This window comes from Portunus trituberculatus, chromosome 40 (genome assembly GCF_017591435.1).
Source record: "Portunus trituberculatus isolate SZX2019 chromosome 40, ASM1759143v1, whole genome shotgun sequence".
In the NCBI taxonomy this organism is placed as follows: Eukaryota; Metazoa; Arthropoda; class Malacostraca; order Decapoda; family Portunidae; genus Portunus; species Portunus trituberculatus.
Window position 1 is genome coordinate 14,621,431 of NC_059294.1, and position 26,173 is coordinate 14,647,603.

The 26,173-nt window shown below is 44.5% G+C and overlaps 1 protein-coding gene across 2 annotated transcripts in view; it reads left to right on the top strand.

The window, feature by feature from the left end:
- Positions 1-683: 683 nt before the first annotated feature.
- The window catches only part of LOC123515925 (tyrosine-protein kinase Dnt-like), a 207,488-nt gene continuing 181,998 nt past the window's right edge, over positions 684-26,173 (top strand). Inside the window, exon 1 of one of the 2 annotated variants that reach the window (XM_045274826.1) lies at positions 684-1,382. In XM_045274826.1, coding sequence (XP_045130761.1) covers positions 1,271-1,382 — 112 coding nt within the window. In that variant the 5' untranslated portion in view covers positions 684-1,270. The remainder of the gene's footprint in view (positions 1,383-26,173) is intronic. The other variant, XM_045274827.1, reaches the window with a different exon arrangement.

The following is a 26,173-nucleotide window of genomic DNA, read 5'->3' on the forward strand; positions in this document are numbered from 1 at the left end:
TAATTACACACCGCCGCGGTAATCATGTCGCTATTTACACACAATTACTTACACTGATGGTTATTGCAAGGAAGCGCACTATCGTGAGGAACAAACTCACGTCAAATTAGGGACCATCACTCTTCCGCTGGCTGGAGTGAAGGGATCTGGCTCACGTGATGGAGTCGCCACCACACCAAACCCGGAAACCAACACTACGGTTAAGCCCTTCCCTCCACCCTCCCCTCCTCCCCTATGGCCACGGCTCTATGTATGTAAATGTATTGGTCCGAAATGCTCATCTACATATTAGCACTTAGTTATATTTACTTTTTCAGCATGCAATGGGACGTAAAGCGTGGTAATGGATTGAATGTCCCACCTGGAAATGTTCCCGACCGCTGCAGGGAGCCACACACAGGGGCTACGGTTTATGCCGCGCTGCCCCAGTGCTCCTTGTGGCGACCTAGACTCCCTCTGGGGACTTTTACTGAGGAAGCAGACTAAACAACAATATCGATGTCCTGGGGGAGAGGGAAGTTGACATAAATAAAACCAAGTTAAAAAAAAAATCACAGGACGTGGCATTCTATGGAAGGAAGTGGTGCGTGGATTGAGGCAGGAAAGGAGAGAATGGCGTTTACCCAAGACTCAAGAAATAAAAAATAAAGAAAAAGTTCCTGTCCCATTTCTTTCTTTCCAGGGACTCCACCAAACCTCTTGCTCAAGCATGGACCATGGTGCTGCTCTGGCATGGACGGAGCGAGCGTTCATGGTCCCATCCGACGCGCCGCGCCAAAATGTCGTACAGTGCGAGCCAGACTTTGGTGACCGCAGAGTGCGAGGAGAAGGGCGGCTGGGGACCACTTGGCTCCCAGCCCTTCAGTTCTGGCCGGGCTGCCGGAGTGTGTGGACGTGGAGTCTGTGCTGCTGGATTACCTGAAACCTGGGAGGTGCTGCACCGTGCTTGCGACCGCCGACGTGTGACAAGCTAACTTTTCTCTCGGGCGTCGTGTTATTCGTCTTATACACACTTTGAAAATATCTGCATGGCCGTCGAGCGTGAACATGCTGCATATGTCTGTTTCTGACACTTTGGAAAACTTTGCTAAACTTTATGAGTTGGTGAGACGCCCACAGATATAAGATTTCCTACTGCCATCGAACTAAACTGAAGCACACCTATACTTGTGTTGTTTTCCTGAGCATGCAAAACACCCGCGCCCTGCCGTCCTCACTCCGGGGCTGAGCGACAACCTAACCCATGGTGAGACGCGGCCTGTGAGCGAGGATGGCGAGCGTCAGGGTCCTGCTGACGGCGGCCCTCGTGGTGGCCATGGTGGGCGTCGGGACAGCTAACTTCAATCTCTACCTCACCCAAGCAGAAGTCAAACGGATTCTAGGTAAGTTAATTTGGAAGATCACTCAAGGTCACCTTTACCAAGCTTCCCTCGCTGCCAGTCCAATGTAAGCACGGCAATGCAATGTGGCTTGACAGTCCTTGAACACTGAACCCCAATGGATGTAATTCGTGATTAAAATGTAAGACCTGAACATACTCCACAACACTCACATCCACGCATGCATCGAACACCAATCAGACAACGCGTGTCCTTGTGGGCATGTCTGTCTGTTTATTTTGCTTAAAACAGCAAAATTTTCGTTCTTGGCTAAGAAATAACAGCTTTCAAGCAGTGAGGAGCTCTTTGAGCTGCACTGTAATAAAGTGCCTCATGTTCCTCACATTGCTGGGATCCATGGCAGTGGTGGCTGAAGCTTGCAGCAATGAGCTCACTCTCAGAATCAATTGAAAGACTGCTGGAGATGCCATTATTCATTGTCAGTAGGACTACAAGCTTGTGTCCCTCGCGATGAAAGGAATTAACGAAAACGTTTCCTTGGTACCAGCACTGCATTTCTCTTGTTGTCGATACAGATTGCGGAAAAGCGACCCAGTCCACTGATAAGAAGTTTTAAGAGTGCTCGGACACGGAAGAATATAAAATTATTCAGTTTATTGTTGTATGAAGACTACGTGACAGTCGAAAATGTATTGCTGAAAGTAAATTACACTTATGTTGGGTTTGAAGACAGCCACGCTCGTTAACACACTTTACCGTCCTTGTGAAATCATTTATGACTCATTACACTGCCATTATTGCGCCACTCCTGTCCAAAAATATTATTTGTAACTCAATTACTGAAGATTATCAATAGTATATTATTTCGTGTGCCAATCTACATTTGAAGAGTGTGTGTGTGTGTGTGTGTGTGTGTGTGTCCACAGTCTTGTTGCTCAGCTGTCTTTGCCGCGCTACGTACAGCAGCTGGCGGCGGCCACGTGCGTCTGTTAGTGCAGGAGACGCCCCCTGACCTCCGCCCGCTGCTGTCCCTCACTCACCACTCCTCTCCCCTAGAGCGTAACGCAGACACTGGCGGGCAGGTTGCAGTTTAATATTTTATTTATGAAATTCATATATAAGGATAAAAATCTACGTCTGTAAGTTTTTTATTTGTGGTAGAGTTGGAGTTTGCTTTGTAGGCGTGCGCAGTGAGGCAATATGTTGCTCTAACTATCGTATGTGTTTCTGTTCTACTATACATTTATGTCAAACTAAGATGTTTTTTACTGCTGAGAGTAGCAGTAGTAGTATCAACGTCATTATTATCTATTAAATGTCTTGTGCACCGATGTTGACATTATTGGAATTATATATGATGTCTTTTGTGCATCCATGTTGACATTATTGGGATTATATGATGGCATCCCTGATTTTTCCCTCCTTGTCATGAGAAATAAAGAAAGCAATGCTACTGTCGTTGCTATTTACCCCATCACATGTAGCAACTATATATATACCACACAAATATCACTGTTACTGCTCTAACCGATACCACCAGCGGCTACAGCTCCCCCAGTGCCACCACCTTCACACCTCTGCGTGCCTCACCACCCTCCACCTCCTCTGTTATCTTATCAATCGCTGCTGTGAACTTTCTGCCTCACCTTCCCTCTGTTCTCCTGACTGGGACTTCTTTCCTTTCCTTTCCTCTGTCCTTCAGTAACACTTCGGTACCGCTTTCACTGGGCTTTCACGAAAGAAACAGATGTAGATTAAGGAATATATATATTGATTAAAACTATACATTCAACTGCATATCCCGTCACTTTAACTGTCTGTCTTTATAACAGTCTATAATTCCCTGACGTTCTCTTATAATCACGTTTAAGACTCTTTGAAAAAAAATAATTACATGGAACGAAAGTAACTCAAAACGGTCCACTAGACAAAGCAGGAAAGTAAAAAACATTTTATTGGAAAAAAAAATCACTAAAGACAATGAATATAGGAGAAAAATAATAGCATGGGAAGAAAAGTTCAGAAAATAAGCCTTAAACAATGCGAAGAGGATAAAAGCCAACTGTGTGGAAAGAAAATAAGTGAAAACAGCCCCAAGCAAGTTTCCACTATTCATACTCCACCACACCGCCGCCTCGCATCCCTGCACCACCACACTCCTCGCCACACCGCACTGGGCACCACCATGCGCCGGGACAAGGCAAGGGAGGGGCTGGAGCGGCTTGGCGTGTGTTGCAGAGGGAATATTACAGAGTTAGGGGAAAAGAAAAATAGGATATGCGTCCACGTAATTACACCGTTTGTCACAATAATATTCTTGGAAATATTAATCAACTACTGCGTCAAACAAAATCCAGAGAAAGAGGGAGAGGGAGAAAGTAGGGTGGAGACGCCATCTCTGTTACATTGAACTAATCAATTACACATGAATTAGACACGCTGCCCCAGAAGACATTCAGCTCCCTCTTCAATTACGTGGCGGTGTCGTTTTCCTCCATTACCACCACAAACCTCAGCTCTACCCTCACTATAAGCTAACATCCTCACCACAACAACCAAATAATCACAAAGCTACTCCCGACATTCACAACCACAAACTACCCTCGCCACAACCACAACCTTCACCACAACAACCTAGCACCCTCACAACAGCTACCAGTATCGTCGTCATGGTTTTCCTCATAACACGTGAGGATTATCAAGTAACCTTCATGATGGCAATGGTCAATATGTAAGCAACACACTTCTTTCCCATTGTGTTTGCTGTTCTCTCCCACGTTAAGCCTTCAAATCTGAGTGGAAAATATGAAATCTCTCAGTAGTTGGGTTTTATAAAGTTATCAGTGTATCAGAGGACTTACTGTAAAACACACACACACACACACACACACACACACACACAAAGAACAGTAGTAAAAGTGTAAAGTAGTGCTCGGCTTCTAAACACGTCTCTGCAATAACCCATGAGTAGCAAAATAAAGGCAATAATAAAAAAAAAGGTGCTTCAGAGTTATAAGTTCACCCTTAGGCACACCACGTCCTTGAATGTCCAACAATTCACTTCAGAAACTCCAAAATCTATGAAATACCGTGATCCAATCCCTCCTGGTCCCATCATCCACCACATGCTTCGCTCTATCACGTGACCCAGCGCCATATGATTACGTTGCTGCGGCGCATTAAATCAATCAATCAATCAATTACACGACTTCACGAGCTTTTCCTCCTGACACATCCCTCCATCACGTGACACAGCGGAGTCTTTGATTTTTTAATATCATCTAATTTCGTCGTCAAACTTCACGTAAAAAAACACTGGAGCTGTCCATCAACTTGACTGTTAAAACTCTCTCTCTCTCTCTCTCTCTCTCTCTCTCTGTGTGTGTGTGTGTGTGTGTGTGCGCCTGAATTTCGATATTCTTTAATCAATTCACTAGAGAGAGAGAGAGAGAGAGAGAGAGAGAGAGAGAGAGTAAAGGAAACATAAAATAACTCTATTTTGCCTTTAAACTTTGTGTATACTTTAATTTTCTGTCTATATTTACTCCCCTCTCCAACATCCTGCCTTGCTGCCGGCCTGCCTGGATGCCTGGCGGAGTGAATGATGAAATGGGAGCAGCATTATGTATACTTCTCTATCCTTTGTTATTTACTCTATCTTGACTCACTTCTTCTGGAACTCGCGGGTTCCTTGCCTTGCCAACGAGTCCTCCGGTGTGTAATATGGCGTTCCATCAGTTACGGCTCAATTACGTGCATGTTTCATCCCCATTAACGTGCTTCCCTGTCACGCCGAGTCTGAGCACCATCATCTGCGTCGCCGTGTTTGCCTCAATGTCCGATGTTATGCTTTTTATCTTTACTTGCATCCTTCTTTAGCTCTGTTATTTCTTTGTTCTTTTTCAACTGTCAGTTTTTACTTATTTTAGGATCTGTTTTGTTTATTTATTCATCTTTCTTTGTTGTGCTATTTCTTTATTCTTTCTCTGTGTTTTTCTTTTTTCATATTTTGCTTTGTTTATTCATGGGTGTTTCTTTGTCACTGTAGGACTCACCGCCTCCTCTCTCTCTCTCTCTCTCTCTCTCTCTCTCTCTCTCTCTCTCTCTCTCTCTCACATTCGTCATATTATTAATCCATCTAGTCTTATTTGCATACTTCTTTTTTCCAGTTTAATTTACACATTTCATTCAATCTATCACCATTTATTTATTTACTTCCCTCACGCACTTTCTTTCTTTTCCTCCTTACCTCAATTTTCTCTTCCCACATAATTTTTCACCAGCACCTTTCTTTCATTTTTTTATTACTTCATTTCTTCATTCTTATCTGCTTGTCTATACTTCACGTTCTTCCCTCCTTTTTTTTTTTTCCTTTTTCTCTCTTCTTTTCTCTTCACACTTCACCTTTACTCTTGCACCTCCACACTTCATCAATAATTCCCATAATTCCATCACCCTTCATCTTACTCTTATTCTTCTTGCCAAGGCGAGCAAAACACCTGGCTGAAATTATTAGGTCAATTAGATCTGCTTTCTCGTCGTCACATGTTATCGCTTTGCTCTGGGATAACACCATGGGCATACTCTCTCTCTCTCTCTCTCTCTCTCTCTGAATAGTACTATTTTCTCGGGAGAGGTAGCGTTTTCTGTAGTAGCCTGTAGAAAGGTATGACGTTTTTATTGCAGCGCTGGACTAGTAATGAATCTCTCTCTCTCTCTCTCTCTCTCTCTCTCTCTCTCTCTCTCTCTCTCTCTCTCTCTCTCTGTGAGGTATCCGATGATTAGCGGGCCCGCATGAGCCACGCACGATTTGGGACGTGGATCACACACAATGGATCAAAGGGATTCACTGGGATTTATGCTTTTTATTCGGTACAGTTGTTTAAATTCGCCTCTTGCCTCACTGACCATCCCTCTTTATTATCATGATTTTTGTTGGTTATTGTTTTCATTACTGGTTTTTGGTTGCTGCCTCTGCTTATTTTTCTCTGTTTTTATACATTTTTTTCTATTATTTATTTGCTTTAATTTGCTGGTATGTTTTTTTTAGTTTCAGTCAGTCGTTGTTATTGAAATATATCACGGACGTCGTTACTGCTAACAATAACCAGAACGACAAACAAAAAAAAAAAAAAAAGAGAAATATCCACAAAAATATAAATGACAGTTCTCCCTTAAAGTTGCTATAGTTGTATGTCTTTGTGTTGTTCCATGTACGTGTGTGTGTGGGTTGTGCACGTGCGTGTGTGGGGGCGTGTATTCGTATGTTTGTAGGGGTGCGTGTATGCGTGTATGTACGGGCACGCCTTAGTTTCCCTTCCTTCCCTCTTTCCCTGCACTATGTCGTTGAAAAATTGCCTAGTCTTCGTTCACTCGCTCAACATGAAATGAAAAATGACGCCTGAAAATATCGCTTTAGTTATTCACTGTTGCTTCTTTTTTTTTTTTCTTCTTAAATTATGCTTGAACTTTGTTATATTTCTGAATTTCTATTTCCTTTCTCTCCCTCTCTTCAGTACTCTTCCTCCGGCCATGGTTTATATTTAGAAAAGCTTTATTCTCTCTCTCTCTCTCTCTCTCTCTCTCTCTCTCTCTCTCTCTCTCTCTCTCTCTCTCTCTCTCTCCGCAGGCAGCACAGAAAGTTAGGTGTCTATGTAAACTGACTTATCACTTAACTTTCTTTCCATTTCGTAACTCGTGTAATTTTGGCGCCTCCTCATGGAGTGGCGGCGAGGGCGGGTTATCATTTCACTCGCCACCGACACAATCTTCTCTGGCAACAGGTATTCCGACCGCCACACTAGCTACCTGTACCTCGGGGCGTTATCTTCACTGGCTAGATATGGAACGTCTCTCTCTCTCTCTCTCTCTCTCTCTCTCTCTCTCTCTCTCTCTCTCTCTCTAAATTGGAAACAAGACCAAGGGGTAAGCTGATGAATAAACTGATGAATAGTAATACATCCTCCAGACGGGGGAACCTTCCTCTTTGACGCAATAAATCACATACTATCCATTACTCAAGCCGTGCATCTCCAGCACCGACCCACTTTCTAATTAACGAACAGACACCGATTCCGGCGATGATCCATGTCTGCCGACCCTTCCCTTCCCGCCCTGCCAGCGACCCATTCGTCTCCGCCCCTACAAATGAAGCAACGGTGTTTATATGAGTGCAGGGAAACAATTCTCGCACTGTTTGGACAGCGCACAGCCGGCCTGCCTCTGTTTACTGTCCGTCAGTGGAGGCCCCGCCGCTGCCCCGAGCTAAGTGACGGGTGCGCAAGGGGACAACGTTTTTCAAGCTGGGATCGGTGCTGGATACGTGGACATGACTGGCGGGTGAGGGCTGCACTGCATGTCAAAAACTGAAGTATCCAGTCATAGTAATGTGTTGTTGTACTCACTGTCAATTAATTTTGCAATTGTAATGTAGAAAAAAATGTATAATAGTCTTACGCAAGATAAACATTTGCTTTCATTTTTGTGATTTTGCATGGGTATTTATTTGGCGTCAGCTGGGAATGGTGTTGGTGGCGCATCCACTTTCATATCTGGTAAGTTATCCTTGGAATAATTTAATGCACTCATGCAAAATGGATGGAGGCAATTATGTTATTACAATGATTATAATCTTCTTGCTTCAGGGAAGTCCTAAGCGCAAAAGATGTTCCTATATTTTTACAGTGTGTATGTGTGTGTGTGGTGTGTGTGTGTGTGTGTGTGTGTGTGTGTGTGTGTGTGTGTGTGTGTGTGTGTGTGTGTGTGTGTGTGTGTGTGTGTGTGTGTGTGTGTGTGTGTGTGTGTGTGTGTTGATGCGTGTCACCATGTTTTTTCTTTTTTTCTCTCTCTTCCCTCTCATATGTCTGTGAAAGTATATCTTGAGTTGGTCTTTATTTCTTTTCATTTTTATCTTTTGTTCTTTGCTTTCTTGTATTCTTGAAATGTGCGTTTATTCTCTCTCTCTCTCTCTCTCTCTCTCTCTCTCTCTCTCTCTCTCTCTCTCTCTGTGTGTGTGTGTGTGTTTGTGTGTCTCAAAAAAATCCAGCTTTACACTAGAGTCAAAACATTACTGCTTGTTGATCGTCAGGACATTTTAATTGCTCTCCGATCTCCGTTTTACCGTTTCGAAATTTGTTTACGTTGTTCATGTGTAAACTAAAAATCATTCGTACCCTGGAATACTGAGAAACGAGGAAGGATGGAGCTGGGCATGATATAACTGCTGCTCTGAGGTTTACACACATTGCTGAATGAGTTTTTTTTTAAATTAACGTTGTTACTGTTTTGTTATTTCTTTGATAACATTTGAATGATATTATTATTATTAGTAGTAGTATCTTTCTTTTTCTTCATCTTCTTCTTCTTCTCCTTCTTCTTCTTCTTCTTCTTCTTCTTCTTCTTATTATTATTATTATTATTATTATTATTATTAGTAGTAGTAGTAGTAGTAGTAGTAGTAGTAGTAGTAGTAGTAGCAGTAGTAGTAATAGTAGAAGTAGTAGTAGCATCTGTAGCAACATCGACAGTAGTAGCAGTAGCAGTGATAGTAATAATAGTTGTAACAGTAAGTAAGTCAGACTAGTAAGACTAGTAGTAGAAAAAATACTAATAGTAATAATAATTGCATCAAAACTAATACGTTAATTCGAGATGAACGTGTGCAGTAGTAAAAGTAATAATGGCAGTTATTAGTTATCCATTAAGCAAAAGTGGTTAGTAGTTTATCAACAGTGAACAGCTGATAGGACTTGGGGATTCGACACTTGATTCTTTGACCCAGCGATGCATAATTAGTGAAATTTACTCCACAACTAGACGTGCATCAAAGCTGTCTCATTTGATCCTTAGTGAATAATAGTGCAGTAAATAAAATTAAATGAGAAAAGAGAAGTTCAGTCTGTCTTGGTGCACATGAAGCAGATAGTGCCTTGGCACATTTACTCCCACTCATGCTGTGACGCAAAGAGGAGAGACAGGAACACAAAGACAAAAAGAAGAAATTATGTAAAGGATGTCTCTGGTATGGTAGTTTGTGTCACCTGGTTGGCTGCCCCGATAAGTGGGCGAGGAAGGTGATTGGTAGTTTGGGAGATAATGATCAATTAGTGGTTGGCAGGGACTGTAGTCGTCTGAGCCACGCACACACTGATCCCCTGCTATTGACTCTCAACTACTGTGTCTAGCGGCCTGGAGGTGATCACTATACTTCTTTCATCACGAGAAGTAAAAAAAATATTTCGCTAGAAACTTTATGTGAATCTCCATGGAAGACTATGCTTTACATTTCGACAAGTTTTAAAAATACAGCAATTTTCAATTTGTTGATAGCAGCGCACACTTTGTGAAAATTAAAACTAGAGGTTCTCCAATTTATGAACGTTCCTTCCTAACCTTCGCCGTGACGCCTTTGGAAATGTGTTCGCGATAGAAAGTGAAGCTCATGTTTTCCCTTAAGTTGGTGGAATTCGGACCTTCGGCGCCGCGCGAGCTGCCATGAGTAGAGCTCGTATCTGTGGCCTCCAGCGACCCTTTCCTCCTTCATTGACTTCGTGAACCATTTATCTCAAAGAACGCAGACCCGCTGAGTATTGAACTGAGAAAATTTTCAACTTTATCACTTGTAAATTCAGCCTCTAATGCGGAAGAGTCGAGATGGTGGCTCCGAACCTTCAATTTGCGACTGACTGATGCGTTTGGGGCCAGTTCATTACGCCGTGTTGGCCAAGAGAGGCAGCAGGGCGATGGAGAATTCCTTGCCCTGTATGGTCTTAGTCTCACTCTTCACGGCATATCTCTAGAATTTTTGTAGGTGAGTGTTTGCTTATTGGTGAAGTGCACGAAGAGACGAGCACTGCGCTGGACCGAGATCACGGTAAAAGATAATGGAAAGGAAAGAAGTTTGAAGTAAGTTTTATAGTTCCTGTGGCTGTAGCTGCTGTGGTAGGCTATATTCCTTAAAGGAGAATTATAACTGCTTTGGTGAGCCAGAAGACGGTGCTCTTTGCGGCAGCTTTATCTCCACTTGTGAGCGTTCTTCCTCGTGGTCGCTCTATACAGACCCATGAACTGAGGTTGACGCGCGGCCTGCGATCGATCGGGTCACACGACTGGAACAAACGATGTCTTCCTGCTTTTTTTTTCTTTTATCTTGTACATTCTGGAGCTGTGCCCGGGAAGCCAGCCAGCCCACCAGCCCCGACCACCACCCTTCCCCTCTTCGTAGGTCCTCAAAGGAAAACCATATTCTTTAGCATACTTCGGACCAGACCCTAGTTCACATGGCCAGTCACCCATCGCTTTCCATGCAATATGACTAAGATGGTCCGTGCTATAAATTTTGCTTATAGGATATCAATAAATCACGGATCTGGTCCATGGACGCACCACACACACACACACACACACACACACACACACACCCGGTAGCTCAGTGGTTAGAGCGCTGGCTTCACAAGCCATAGGGCCGGGGTTCGATTCCCCGGCCGGGTGGAGATATTTGGGTGTTTCCTTTCACGTGTAGCCCCTGTTCACCTAGCGGTGAGTAGGTACGGGATGTAAATCGAGGAGTTGTGACCTTGTTGTCCCGGTGTGTGGTGTGTGCCTGGTCTCAGGCCTATCCGAAGATCGGAAATAATGAGCTCTGAGCTCGTTCCGTAGGGTAACGTCTGGCTGTCTCGTCAAAGACTGCAGCAAATCAAACAGTGAAACACACACACACACACACACACACACACACACTCTCTCTCTCTCTCTCTCTGTGGGAAATCAAATGCACGCGGTAACAATCACGTTCAGGTGAGAATATGACGAAGCTGCATCACCAGCTCCCCGTCCCACCGCCTCCCCACTCAGCTGCGCCACTCGTCTTTCCTCTCGATGTGCTGCAATACACGAGATTATCGGGAGGTGAAGCGAGGAGTTATTCTGCCAGATTTATTTTGGGTTTACTGTAAAGACGATGATATACAATCTTTCAGGCTGCTCATCCGAGAGACGCGTCGACTGTTCAGATTTATGTGTTCTTTCCCTAGTATATTTTCTTTAATGGCTGTCCTCCTTTCACTGTTGTTATCACTGTTCTTATTTACTGCCGCCCTTATCTTTCTCCAAGACTCACATTGGAACATTAATGGAGTGACATTTTTCCGACCCGAGGACACCCGGAAAAAAATTTTTACGCGGGTGCGGCGGAGCGTCACGGCGTCACAGGGAACGCGACCGTCTCTACTGGCAACCACCACGGCCGCCACTGCCGCCAGCACACACACCACCGATCTAGACACCACCACCACATTCTACAGTGATCCTGCCACCGTCACCACCACCCTCACCACTACCGCCACCACCAAATATTCACCCATGATGCCGTCACCACCACTACCCACACCAACTATGTATTACCACCACCACCATCATGTCATCACCACCAATACCGCTATAACATAACCAGCGGTAATCTACCATTCACAAAACAGAAAATAATGTTTTATCTTAAATGAAGAAAAGACGAAGGTAGAGGCAAAATAACTTAGTTGCATAATTTAAGATAACTTTAAGGTTGAACAGAGAAGGAAGGAAGATAAAGAAAGACATAAGGAAAAGTGAAAATAGGGAAGAAAGACGGAAGGGAAGCTCAGACAGAAAGAGTGAACGAACGAAGGAGGGCAGCACAAGAGAGTAAGTGTGTGTGTATGTGTGTGTGTGTGTGTGTGTGTGTGTGTAGGGTATCACAACAACAAGCCACGGTTTTGTTTACCGTGAAGAGCGGCACAGCGTGGAGGGACCAGCCAACCTCCCTCTTTCTCCCTCCCTCTCTACTTTTCCTTTCCGTCTCTCACCCTCCCCTTCTCTACCCCTCTGCCTCCAAGAGTTACGTTCACCACAACTTGAGGGGACGCTACGTTAACTTTGCATATTTTCACGGATGCGAACGAAAGGAAGGGAAACACTTTGTAGAGCAGAATAACAATAATCCTCCATGATGTGCATTACGACTAGAATGCAGGTGGGAATAAGGGAAACGAAATAGGACAACATCTTTCACGTAGACCTGCAGGAAAGAATAAGACACGTATCGAGTCTCACTGGAGATTCTGTTCTTTTTTTTTCACTTTTCATGTTTCATCGGTGAAATATGTGCAACTTTCGTCTTGGAGGAACGCCAGGATCGCTCGGGGACAGGGATTTGCTTCTCCCACTACTTCCTTGGTAACTTTATGACCACGTGTGTGTGTGTGTGTGTGTGTGTGTGTGTGTGTGTGTGTGTGAATACTGCTGACTCATTCAATGTTATGATTTATGAGAAAACAAAAGTGGAAAGAGGCAGTCAAAAGCACTTCTTTCCTTTTCCTCCTTTCTTTCTTCCTTTAAGCTTCCCTCTCTTCCTCCCTTCACCACGACCGTAGCATCCCCTGTGGTAAGAATGCAAGAAATGACTGAATACAAGACTGAGACCTGACTTGCCAGGGAAATACATGATCGGGCGGCGAGAACACAACACCTCAGAGGGCGCCGTCAGCAGGCCGGGCACTTCGTCACCCATTACTGGACGTTCCTCCTGCAGAGTTCATGACAAATTGTCAATCTGAATCTCAGCGTCTTTTTGAGCGGCGGCTTCATAAAAATTCTGCCCGCAACCTTGAGGTCAGACAGGTATTGACGGAGCCTTATTGAGAGAGAGAGAGAGAGAGAGAGAGAGAGAGAGAGAGAGAGAGAGAGAGAGAGAGAGAGATGGACCCACCTGGAATTTCTAACATCGCGTCCATTTGCTCACATGAGAAGGAAGAGAAGGGGGAGGAGACAGGAAGAGGAGGAAAGAGAGAGTACTTGCTTCCCCCAGGCGAGGACAACAAGGTACCAGTGGGCCGCTAGGGTGACACACTGAAAGAGGAGATTCACATTCCTTGCCCCACCTGGCTGTGAATGGCGTGTGTACCTGATGCCTCCTCAGTCCTCAGCCCGCTTCACCACCTCGCCCTCCGCTGCTCTGCTCTCGGATGAAATTTTCTCCGCGTGTACGTCATGAGTTTCTACTTAACTAAAGCACTGGATCTACTCACTGTGTTGGTCTCCGGATCATGGCCAGGCAAGACCCACACATCTCGGTTATGCGAGTATTTATGCTGCACGTGTTGACTGTTTCCTCTTCCACAATGTGTGTGCGCGTGTGTATGTGTGGTTGTGTGGGCGGGTGGTAATGATGATGCTAAAAGATAATCAGCGAAAGACATAAACAATAGATAAGATTCTTATTAACAACCTCCTTCTTTTCTCCATCTCTATCTCCTCTTCCTCCTCTTCTTCTCATTATCTCAACGACCGATGAGAAAAGGAAGGCTAGGAGGGCTATATAGACTACCACCACCCCTAACCTTCACACCCTGGCACCCTCCTCACTCTCTCCCCGACGGCATATGAGGAGGTCGCTCATAGCTCCCACAGCAGCGGAGGTTGTCTGGATTGAGCGGCTTATGCTTCACGGTTACGAGGATATGAGCAACATCAGTATCCTCTCATCGTAGTACTGGATAAAGCTTGGCGCGATTTACAAATCATTATATATATCTAAATTCGTCTTGGTAATGTACATGTGTCATTTTTGTCTATCTAACGCAGTATAACTCATCTTATTATCTTTTATATCTTTCTTACATTTGTCTGCTTCCGTTCTTTTCCTTGTCGTTTTCTAAGACATTTAAAAAATATCACGTAGTTTTTTCAAATATTTTCATTACCGCCTTTTCTATTCATTCGTTCACTTCTGTTTATTTGTGTGAAACTGTACTCCTCAGAGATTCGACGCCATGATGACACTGAATTAAATGTTGAGGTGGTGGTGGTGGTGGTGGTGGTGATGTGATGCATTGCGCTAGCGGCGGAGCTCCCACAATTGCGCCTCAGGGTGAAGGTTTTTCTTGGGCTCAGTAGTGGAGATTGAAAATTCATTATGACAATTCTCCCTCCATAACTTGAGGGATTGTGAGATGGAGGAAGTAATAAAACAAGTTATCGAAACTTCAAAACTGCACCTCATGTGTTTCTCTCTCTCTCTCTCTCTCTCTCTCTCTCTCTCTCTCTCTCTCTCTCTTACGAGCACACAGGAAATTCGCTCTGAATCGATTCACGCTCGCTTACTCTCCTCCTGCTCCTCTTTCCATCCGACTCTTCAACGAATGATGAGTTCTGGAGGATCATCTTTTTCCCTTGGCGAAAATTCCTTGCTCATCCTTCACCCGCGTCTGGGTTTCTCGGTTCCTCCCTCCTCCCCTCCATCCCCACCTTCAGCTCACACCCATCCATTGCCTCGCCGTTCCCTTCCACCGCACCACGCCTCCAAACACCTCTCCTCCGTCGGTAGTATTCAAGAAAACCTTCGTTTCTCTTCTCTCTCTCTCTCTCTCTCTCTCTCTCTCTCTCTCTCTCTCTCTCTCTCTCTCTCTCATACACTCACACAAACTCATACACCCACACTCACTCACTCTTTCTCCTAAAGCAATCTGTTTCCGGACTTTTGAATCTGGATTTGACAGGCCCCATCACCGGCGAGTCTCGAGTTATTCTGCAAGGAAAACTTGAGCGCTCGCCGTCGCCAAAACTTTAGAATTTCTTGCTCCATTTCTTAACTCGGCAGGAGGCTCGGCACGGCCCAGCACAGGCGAGAATCAGGAGAATGTTTAAATGATTCTCCTTGGTTAATATTTATAAGTTGGGCGGATGTGGCTGCGGCGCGAAGAGAAGGAAGAGGAGTTAGGAGTGGTGGTGACGACGTGTATGTCCTTGTGGGGGCGGCTGTGTTGGGTGGTGGCGATGGTGGTGATAGATGGAAGAGGATGTGATGGTGGTGATAAGGAGGAATACTGCAGTGGTGGTGTTGGTGGTGGTGCTGCTGGTGGTAGTGGATAGGAATGAGGCGATGGAAGGGGAATAGCAGTAATGTAAACCGTGGTGGAGGTGCAGATATTGGGAGATGCAGGGAAGGATGTAAGGGAAATTCAAAGGAAGAAGAGAGAAGAAAAAAGAAAATGTAATAAAAGAAGAAAATACAATGAGAAGTGGCAATGATAGTAAAGAATAATAAGAATTAAAAGAGGAAAACGAAGAAAATAATGAAAACAACAACAATAATAACACCACCATCACCACTACCACCACCACCAACAACAACAACAACAATAACAACAATAACAGCAATGATAATAATAATAATAATAGTAATAATAATAATAACAATTTAGATAATGATAATGATAATAATAAAAATAATGATAACAATGATAATAATAATAATAATAATAATAATAATAATAATAAAATAATAATAATGATAATAGTAATAATAATGAGGATAAATACCACTGTATGCATGTGGAACTAACAGTTGATTTACAGTTATTGTGTTCTGGGCCAGTGTGGGCTGAGGTAGGCGTCCATCTTGCGTCGGGAGGACAGTAGGTGGTATACACGCGTCAAGATTTAATACACTAACACACTATTCTGACGCAATTAACATGTGGTCCTTGGTTAATTATTCCGGCCTGATGTTTATCATCCGCGCCGCCTGACAGCAACACGGTTCTTCCATCTCACATTTGCATAAGTAAAGAGAGAGAAAAAAAAAATTAAAAGCTTAAAGAAAATCCATTTTATCTCATATAGAGGAAGTAAAGCGAAATATGGAACGTTCGTCACAGTGTTCCTCTTCCCTAACAAAAGGAACTGTATAGGCATCATATTCATTATAACACACACATACACACACACACACACACACACACACACACACACACACACACACACACACACACACACACACACACACACACCGACTCGTATTTAAATCCGACTTCACCTTTTAATTATGACTATTTGCAAAGCCCACACAGATGGCAAGTCGGGTTTTTTATTATTCTTTATACTCCAATTAATGATGCGGAGCCAATGTTTCACTATCAATGGAACTGTTAGAATAACCTCACAGCTTCTAATGGAGACTGTTAGCGTTAGATGAGACAAAACGCCGCAATGTTTGATAATACGGACTATAGTCTTGAAACACGGTATAGTGCTATAAATACACAATTGTCGTAATACAACACAACACAGCATGGGCATTAGAACACCTTAGTGGTTGATCACCATACCACCCAATTCCACAGCAGCAAGGGCTGAGCAGCATCGCATCGTCAAGGGCCACTCCAGACCCAGCCCGTGCTCCCTCGTTTCCTCTGACATTTCCCGGAAACTTCTCATTGATAGCCTTTTCAGCAGGTGTCCCAAAGTGATTCATGTGCCAATCCACTTGGTTAATAGCCGCTTCCTTCACTGGTTCGCCTCATTTCACCCCATCACGTGTCCTCGGCCTATCCATCCCATCCCCGCCCTTTACCCACTACTCCCACTCTCTACCCTATCCGTGCTCCTTCTTTCCTCTCGGTGGTGCCCCAAAGCGTCTTTTTTCCTCGCCTTGTTTGAGTCGTGAAGGCACAGGTGTGATCTGATGTTGTAGTGGTGGGCGATGTGACTGTATCCTGGCATTAGGAAGTGTGCAACAGCTTATTTTCCTTGCGGAAAATAGAGGGAGGGACGGTAATAGGAAGAGTGAAAGACGGGGAGCGAGGATGTGAAAACCAGGGGGAAGGGAAGGTGCAAAGAGGAGGGTTCGAGAGAGTGAAAAAAAAAAAAGCGAGTGTTTGTGGAGAAAGGGAAGGGTGGGACAAAGCAAAAATTGGAAGGAAAAAGGGGAGCGAGAAAAGGGGAAAACTGATAAAAGTGGGGCATAGAGAGGCTAGGGAAAAAAAACATATTTTCAAACAGAACACCACTAAAAGGATTCGAAAAAAAATTGAACCCCCAACGTAAAAATCTAATAAAAATATCAATATGAACAACACAATTTGGGAGAAGAGTGACACATTTTCGTCGGAACACACTTAAAAAAAAAAAAAAATGGGTTATAACGAATCTTATAAAAAGTGAAACATGCAGGAAACATTTGTGGCAAGTCTTAATAACATTTTCATTCTTTTCTATTCCCTTCTCTCCCCTTCCGCTGCTCCTCTTCCGTCCTTCATACCTGTCGCTGATGTCACCTCTCCAACTTGCACTCAGCTGACACCTACTCATCCCTCACCTGTGCCCGTGCATCAGGCGCTGACAGGTATTATTACGAGGGGCGTGACAGACACCTGAGTGCGTCCCTCCGTTACTTTACGAGACCTGCTTTATTTTTTCCCCTCGAGGAGAAAGACGAGGCGACGGTTGGGAGGAAGGAGAAGATGAAGACGAACGGCCAGTGAGGGATGTGACAGACTGACAGATGAATGTGTGTGTGTGTGTGTGTGTGTGTGTGTGTGTGTGTGTGTGAGAGAGAGAGAGAGAGAGAGAGAGAGAGAGAGAGAGAGAGAGAGAGAGAGAGAGAGAGTGTGTGGGGATAGTAATAGGAAGGTAAACACAAATATACAGACAGAAAGGCAGACTGAAACAAAAATAATATACACACCAAATTGTTTGAAATACATGTACAATAAGAAAATCCATTATTACAACAGAGAATTATTAACACAAACGATAATAAGATGAAGAAAAAAACAAAGGATAAACGCGTGTGTGTGTGGATATGTAAAAACAAATCCATGAGTTCTAAAACGAGAAAAGAGGAGGAGGAGACGTGAGTACAGAATTATCTCCCTCACGACCTGGCCCGCCGAGGGAGATAATGAGGACACCATTGAGAGCGGATCGTCAGGTATAAGGTTTCCAATACTCGTCATGACACTAACAAATGCTGAGCCCGGAATTACTGGGAAGGAATGTTGAAGGGAACCCCGAGCTCGTAATCCCAGGCAGTGTTACAGGAATTTGGTTGTTGAAAAGATGGATGCTGACGATAATGATAATAGTGGTGGTGGTGGTGGTGGTGGTGGTGGTGGTGGTATGAGACACTACATATTTGCTACCCTCAATCATATCACCTTTAAAAATCAACATTCGCTCTTATTTTTCTACATTTTACTCAGAAAACCGTTTAATTGACTGATAAGTTGTCTGATTGCTCGAAGTCGGTACCTGCTGACATCTGGTGTCATAATGCCACGTAAATGAGAATATAATTTTTATTATCATTGCTTTGATTTAGAGCAATGCATCGCCAACAGTGACACACACACGGACAAGAACACCTGTCATTGTGTCTTTCCTCTGAGACTAAGCGGTCACTGCCAAGAGAAATCCAATAATGCGATACTGACGGTTCTATTTTGGTTCCGTTCTGAAGGTGGTAATACCTCGTGACATTTCTCTCACCTGTTCTTGTCACTTATGCCAATTACAGAGTGGCAGGTGTGTTGGCGCCTTGGAGGTATTATGACGTTACTCGTATTACCTATAACAGCTTATGTCTTCTTAGTTTACCTGTAGTAATAATGTGCAGCTTTCACTTATCTGCTCATTACGAACTGACAGGTAAGCTGGTGACCTGTTGGTCTTAAATAGGATCTTGTTAGCTGAGCTTTATTTTTCTTTTTACGTTACTTAAGCATTATTTCACTCAGATGCTAAAACTCAATTCGCTACCACTCCTTTGTAGACTCCAGTCCGTTTTCCTCAGTTCCTCCCTCTGTATTAGGCACCCCAGCATCCACCTCACAACCTACACACCAGCACGAGGGGAGACTGAGATTTCTTCCCCTCACTAACACCTCTCCTTCCTGTCTCTCACACTTCCCGCCTGTCAGCTGTTCCCTCATTACCACCACTCGCTGCTGACAGTCCCGACAAGGAGACAGGTTGTGAGTGAGGCTTTTGGTGTCAGCGGGACGGAGAGGGACCCTCGCGTCAGCACACACGATAAGGTATAATAAGAGCCAGCTGGTGATTACTTGTCATGTCTTCTTCAAACACGATACCAATCCAAAGTTCACAGAAGGAGGAGGAGGAGGAGGAGGAGGAGGGAGGAGGAGGAGGAGGAGGAGGAGGAGGAGGTACTATTCAAGATACGAGTATTAACCAAACATGTTTACTCAAATTTATCTAATTCTGTCATCTTTTTTTTATCACCCCTTCTCTCTCTCTCTCTCTCTCTCTCTCTCTCTCTCTCTCTCTCTCTCTCTCTCTCATCGTCTATATACAGGGTATATTAGTTTAGTTATCTACTTAGTGACATAATCAACTTTTATTATGTACAAGAACTTTGCTTTTAGTCTTAACTTAGGCTTCATTTTCTCTTCTTCTATAATTATACGCATGCATAAGTTGAGAGAGAGAGAGAGAGAGAGAGAGAGAGAGAGAGAGAGAGAGAGAGAGAGAGAGAGAGAGAGAGAGAGAGAGTATGTTTTCCTTCTCCCCTCCTGTCACAAGTTTTCCTCTCGTCCATCACTCCCCCTTCCCTTCTCCTTTCCCTCTTCCTTAGCCGTGGATGGAAAGAGGGGAAGGGACGCAGAAACTTTCCACCCTCCCCTCATACCCTTCACTATCCCCTCACCCTCACATCCTTCCCTCATTACCCTCGGCGATAACAGGAATCACCACGTTAGCAAGATTCCTAAAAGAGATCCCATAATGTATTCCGTCTGCCAAAAGTGTCTTGCCCAACTTCTTGATGTTTATTACTTGCAGGTTGTGGTTACTTGCAGATACACATTTTCTTCTTTTTCTTCTTTAAGTTTTTGTGGCTTGTTTTCTTGTTCAGGTATTTACTGTCGGGTTATTCGTTAGTAATAAATGATAGTACAGTAAAGGGATGCAACACACACACACACACACACACACACACACACACACACATCCTAATACAATACGCACAGTCCACACATTATAATTCAAGACATCGCACGGTAGGGAGTGGACGCGGCCAGCGGTGTAAAGGAGACTGCCTAACGATCTGCTTAATTGCTCGCATTATTCCCCAGCTCAGGTGTCTGGACAGGTGGCGGAGTTCATTATCTTTTTTTTTTCTCTCTCTCTGCTTCTCCCGCTTCAATTATGAGGGAGATGAGGCGTCAAGTATAAGTAAGGAGTAACAGGACTGGATGAGAGAAGCTGATATCGTGGAGTGAGTGGCACGATTAATGGAGTATAATGGAGTTTGAGGGACGGCAGGGGGAAGGCTGGCCAAGTGGAGTGTCAGAGAAGGTAATACATTAGGTAGTATGTAGTAGGTACGTCAGCCGTGCAGTACATCGAAGTGAGAATAGCTAGGAGAGACGGAGACAGGAAGGAAGGAGAGCAGTGGGAGGCGAACACAGATAATGGCAATGAGAACGCCACCTGATGAGAGAGGAGGGAGCTGACAGCCGGTGTACTAATCAGGCATACTAATAGAAGCTCGCAGGAAGAAAACAGACGTAGGATGATTGAGGGTGAAAACTTGAGTCCGTCACATTGTCTGGAGGAGAGAAGCGAGACAGCCTGCTAGTGTGTTGTGTGGGCGAGGCGTCACTCACCTGTAGGAAGCGATCCCTCATTACCCGCGCCACCTGAAGGAAGGGCAGGCGGATGATAAGGTGTCTTGAGGATTGTGTGAACTGCCGGATAGGATGCGAGTTAAGGATGAGAAAGCAAATGTAGAGGGTAGGGATGCGTGTATGCGGCGACGGAGAATTTACAAAGGAATACAAAGGAAAGCAAACAAAAAATGATAGTGCACCTGTTACCTGAGGTGTTCGGGATAGACGTTGATTACAGGGAGAGCCGGATGGAGTCTCCTTATCGCAAAGGAGAATGGGGAGAAAATTGTGAGAGAAAATAACGAGTAAAGGAGAGCTGTGACCTGGGAATCAAAGCAGATCGAAGGCAGAGAAAGAACGAGACGCAGCCGGTAATCGTAGAGTGCAATGTGGAGGACGAGGCGATCAGCGGGGCAAGGGGACGCAGGGAAGAAGCAAAGAGAGCCAGCCACATGTCCTGTCGTGTCCCCGCGGAGAGTACGGGAAGGTCACTTGGTTCTACTTGACCTTCAGGGACGCGGTGCACGAGTAAAAAACAAGACTACAAAGATACAGCTGCGATTCGTGCAGAGCTGGCGGCCATGAACACTGACACAGCATACACACACACACACACACACACACACACACACACACACACACACACACACACACACACACACATACACATACAAGGTCCGCAAGTGATAGAAATCTCATAAACTAAATAACACATCCTAACCTCATACATGCAGACTAGACAACTCTCTCTCTCTCTCTCTCTCTCTCTCTCTCTCTCTCTCTCTCTCTCTCTCTCTCTCCATCACTCACCTTTCTTTCCTCTTACTACGCCTCCCTCACACACTATTTATTTGCTCTAATTCTGGACCAAGCGGCCGCTTCCTCTCCTTCTCATAAATTCTCCTCTCCTGATAGCGGGCTGGAGGGAAGGAAGGAGGGAAAGGAGGAGAAAAAAGGAGGAAAGAAGGGATGAAGAAAAGATGGTAACGGTGGGAGAGAGGAAAGCATGAAGGCACAAAAAAACACGGCCTTTAAAAGTTCTATTGTTGTGAATTTCTTGTAAATGGAAGAAGAAAGAAAGGAAGGAAGGAAGGAAAGGAGGGAAGAAGAGATGAATGAAAAGAAAAATTAGTAAGTTAATATGAGTGAGAGAGAGAGAGAGAGAGAGAGAGAGAGAGAGGAGGGAATGTAACGTTAAAGAGGAAGAGCTGTGGGGGAGAAGAGTGAGAGGAAAACGGAAAAGGAAAGGACGTAAGAGAAAAATTTGGAGAGCAAAAGAGGAAAGAGGACAGAGAATAATGAAGAGAGAGAGAGAGAGAGAGAGAGAGAGAGAGAGAGAGAGAGAGAGAGAGAGAGAGAGAGAGAGAGAGAGAGAGAGAGAGAGTAATATATTTGAAAGAGGTCAAGTGTCATCAAGAATCATGAAGCCGTGATGATAATAAAAATGTAAAAGTTTGATGAGAAATGAATAAAGAAAAGAATTCACACACACACACACACACACACACACACACACACACACACACACACACACACACACACACACACACAAATCAATCTTTCACACGCACTTTACACTCATCTAAGTCACCCAAGCGTATCTTTCCCTGAATCCGCAGTCGAAAGGGAGGCAGAGTCAGCCGGTCAGCCAGTCAGCAAGTCAGCAAGTGTTCAGTACTTTGCTCGCTGACCGCCGTCTTGGGAGCCATTAGAGGATGAGAAAGTATATCATTAACGTGACTCGGATATTGGTCACCCACATACATAGAGCAGTGGTGAAGGAAGAAAGAGAAGCATTTAGAGGACCTTTCCCATTCCTGCACAATCTTTCTTGACGTAGGGAATGTTTTCAGCGCCCCGTCTATTCGTGTTCCATCTTGTGTTCCCTGTGAATAAGTGTGTGAATGAAGGATGGAATGGATGAATCAATAAACGAATGGAGAGTAATTATCACGGTTATTTAGAAGAGTTCAGCTTTACTTTTGTATTTAATGTCAAATTATTCGAAAAATACTTATCGAAAACAATAACAATTATAACGACGATAATGATGATGAAAGCAATTTACACTTCACCTTTTAATGACAAGACCCACGACGGACGCACTTTTAATCTAAATTTCTACTTGTTAATTATGAATAGTAATTGCCATTGAAATAATTGCACAGCACCCATTGGAGCTCGAGACGGCGCAAGATATTACTGCCTCAATAGAAATTCGAAGCTAAAAGTTGTCTAATAGTGTGTGAGGCGACCCAACGTTCTGGTACTACTCCTGTACCCAACCACACACGCACACACACACAATTTTCGCGTCTGGCCGAGAAACTCCTTCCCAAGAGAGTGCGTGCCGGTAGTGGGCGGGCCAGGCAGGGGCGGGGCAGTGAGAAGAGAGGTTGTGCAGGGCCGGCAAAGGCCACAAAAGCATCTTTCCCGTTAATGTAACTTGGGAAAAATTAAATTAGTTAACTAATTTTCATTGAGAGCCAGAAGATGAACCCACAGGAGGGGACGAGGTGTGTGGAGCCGCTACACGTGAGGAAGGGAGAGGGAGGGCCAGGGGTGCCGTGTGCTGCCTTCCTCCACCACATCTCGCAGCACCCACACACCAGGCGGGGACACCGTTTGCGTAACTTGGAGGTGCAGTCGATAGTATGGTCGTAACTCGTGATCATAACCGCTTGACTCGCGCGTTATAACTTGCGACTCTCGGTGAGGCACGCGGCTGTATGTTAACTGGCGAGGGAGGAGACCCGCCCAGCTGCCCCGCCACGAGAGAGAGAGAGAGAGAGAGAGAGAGAGAGAGAGAGAGCATACGTGATATCCTACGAAATAAGAGTACATTTTTCACATGTCAATTAGTGGGAAGGGATAACTACGTATAACACAATTCATTAAATCTGATACTTTTCAGATATAGAGTAATGGTTATAGTGATAATGATGATAACAACAACAGCAACAACAACAACAACAACAACAACAACAACAACAACAACAACAACAACAGCAACAAAAACAACAGCAACAACAAACCAACCAACACATTAACCAACCAAACAAACACACACACACACACACACATACACACACACACAATAAATAAATAAATGTACCATTCAACATGTTCTCCTCCTTAGCCGAGACAGGACATCGAACTTCCGTGCACGTGTATGTATGCAAGTATTGTTTGTGGTCAAGCGTCTCGGGGAATTCACTCGAGACATGAATACCAGCGTCATTACTGCAACGCCTCGCTGACTCGCTGACGGACGGTGAATAGCAGCCACAAAGAACCACAGGAACAACAACCGGCGTGCCCTCACTGTCTTGTATACTCACTTGTGGTACTGTAGAGCGCGAAACATTAATTCCCAGTCTCTTCAGTTCACGAGCGAGGCTCAGATGGGACGTGTTGGGCGGGGTACGAAAGGGACACAGCACATTAAGGTCAGCCATGAACGTCTACACTCCCCGCGAGGAGAGACAAAGCAGGCGGTAGTGGGCCGTAGCAAAGGGAATGTCACTTCATTTGCATCGTCAGTAGCGTAGGATTAGAGGCGGTAAAGAAGGGAATTGAGACAGTGGGGCGTGGGCGAGCTAGTTTGGAGTGAAGAGTGAGCTGAAAATGAGGAGAACGAAGCCAAAGAGTGGGAAGAGTAGAAGCAAAAGGAGAAGTAGGAGAAGGAGGAGGAGAGGAAAGGCATTTAAGTAGAGTCAGCGAAGTGAGACTAGAAACGGAGTAGCACTTTAGAAGATAAGATATGATAGTAAAATAAGAAAGAGAAAGGCGGATGAGTAGGAGAAAATTCAGCGAATAATGTGGTGGCAGGTACAGGAAGGGAGCCCCAAAAAGGAAGAAAGACCGTAACAAAAAGATTTAACTAAGCTACCCAGACAAAACCACGAAATGCTCACCAAGAACACGCCTTTTGAAATATGCCATGTAAAATTGCATACCTTGAGATGGAAGCCAGTGGGAGACTAAAGAAAGAGGTGGAAATACAAGGAAGCGTAAAATAATACTATAAACTGGTGACAACAAAGGAAAATATGAAAATAGTCGAATTCAACCTGGAAAAATATTGGATGATGCCTTTAATAATGCAGAGAGAGAGAGAGAGAGAGAGAGAGAGAGAGAGAGAGAGAGAGAGAGAGAGAGAGAGAGAGAGAGAGAGAGAGAGAGAGAGAGAGAGAGAGAGAGAGCAAGGGAGTGAGTGGCACATCTTGGGCTTAAACTAATATAATCCAGTCTGGCATGAGCTTTACTTTCCAAAGCCTAAACAGGATATTAAAGATTACGGACCTCCATGAATGTACGAGAGAGAGAGAGAGAGAGAGAGAGAGAGAGAGAGAGAGAGAGAGAGAGAGAGAGAGAGAGAGAGAGAGAGAGACCACACCCTTTTCTATGGTCGGCAATCAAGCCTTCACCGGTGAATGAGACCAACAGGTGTTCCCTCCAGGCATGGTGTGGGAGGGACGTCACCTGTCACCCTGCCTCCATCCTTACCTCCAGCACGCGAGGCAGAGAGAGGAGGGTGGTACGGCGTGACTCTGAGACCCATATTATTAAGCAACCCACGCGCTCCTCTGAAAACGTTGTGAAGAAAAGGGAAACACTACCTTAGAAACTCATTGAGGTGATTGTTCATTGCAGCGTGTGAGTGGAAAGGAAGCAGTATACGTAATAATCTGGTCTTAACCTCTCTCTCTCTCTCTCTCTCTCTCTCTCTCTCTCTCTCTCTCTCTCTCTCTCTCTCTCTCTATTCAAAGGTTAAGTTTAATGAATAGAACAGGTAAACACACTCTTCCAGCACCTTAATTACCATTGTACTCTTACAGGTACAGTCACTAGTATTACCTCCAGATGATTACAACTAAATTTATTTTTTCTTCTGTTTCCGTTGCAGGTTGGTATACACGGCAGGACATGTAAACTTGGAAAGGATCGGTGAAGTACAATCTCTCTCTCTCTCTCTCTCTCTCTCTCTGAACCAGTGCCTCTCCATAGCCTAAACTTCTTCCTTTTCTCCCATCCAACCATCCAGCTCTTCCCTTCCTCCCGTCACTCACATATACTCAACTTACCCCACTCACCCCACCTACCCAGTCCTCACCCCTCGGCCCCGGTCCACCCTCCAGCCGGCACCGTCCCTCCAGGCCTCTCCTCGTCGGTTTGCAAGGAGGTAATCAGCTGCACTTAATGACGTTTACGCATTCCACCTCAGTAATCCTTCGATGAACTACGATCTGATTAAATGCAATTAGTAATCTCTTTTTTTTAATATTCGGTTGTCACAGCAAATTGTACCCACTCGAAACGACCTCAGAGTTGCTTTTTTTTGTTTGTCTTTCTTTTTTTTCTTCTATCTTTTTTTTCCCCTTTACTTTA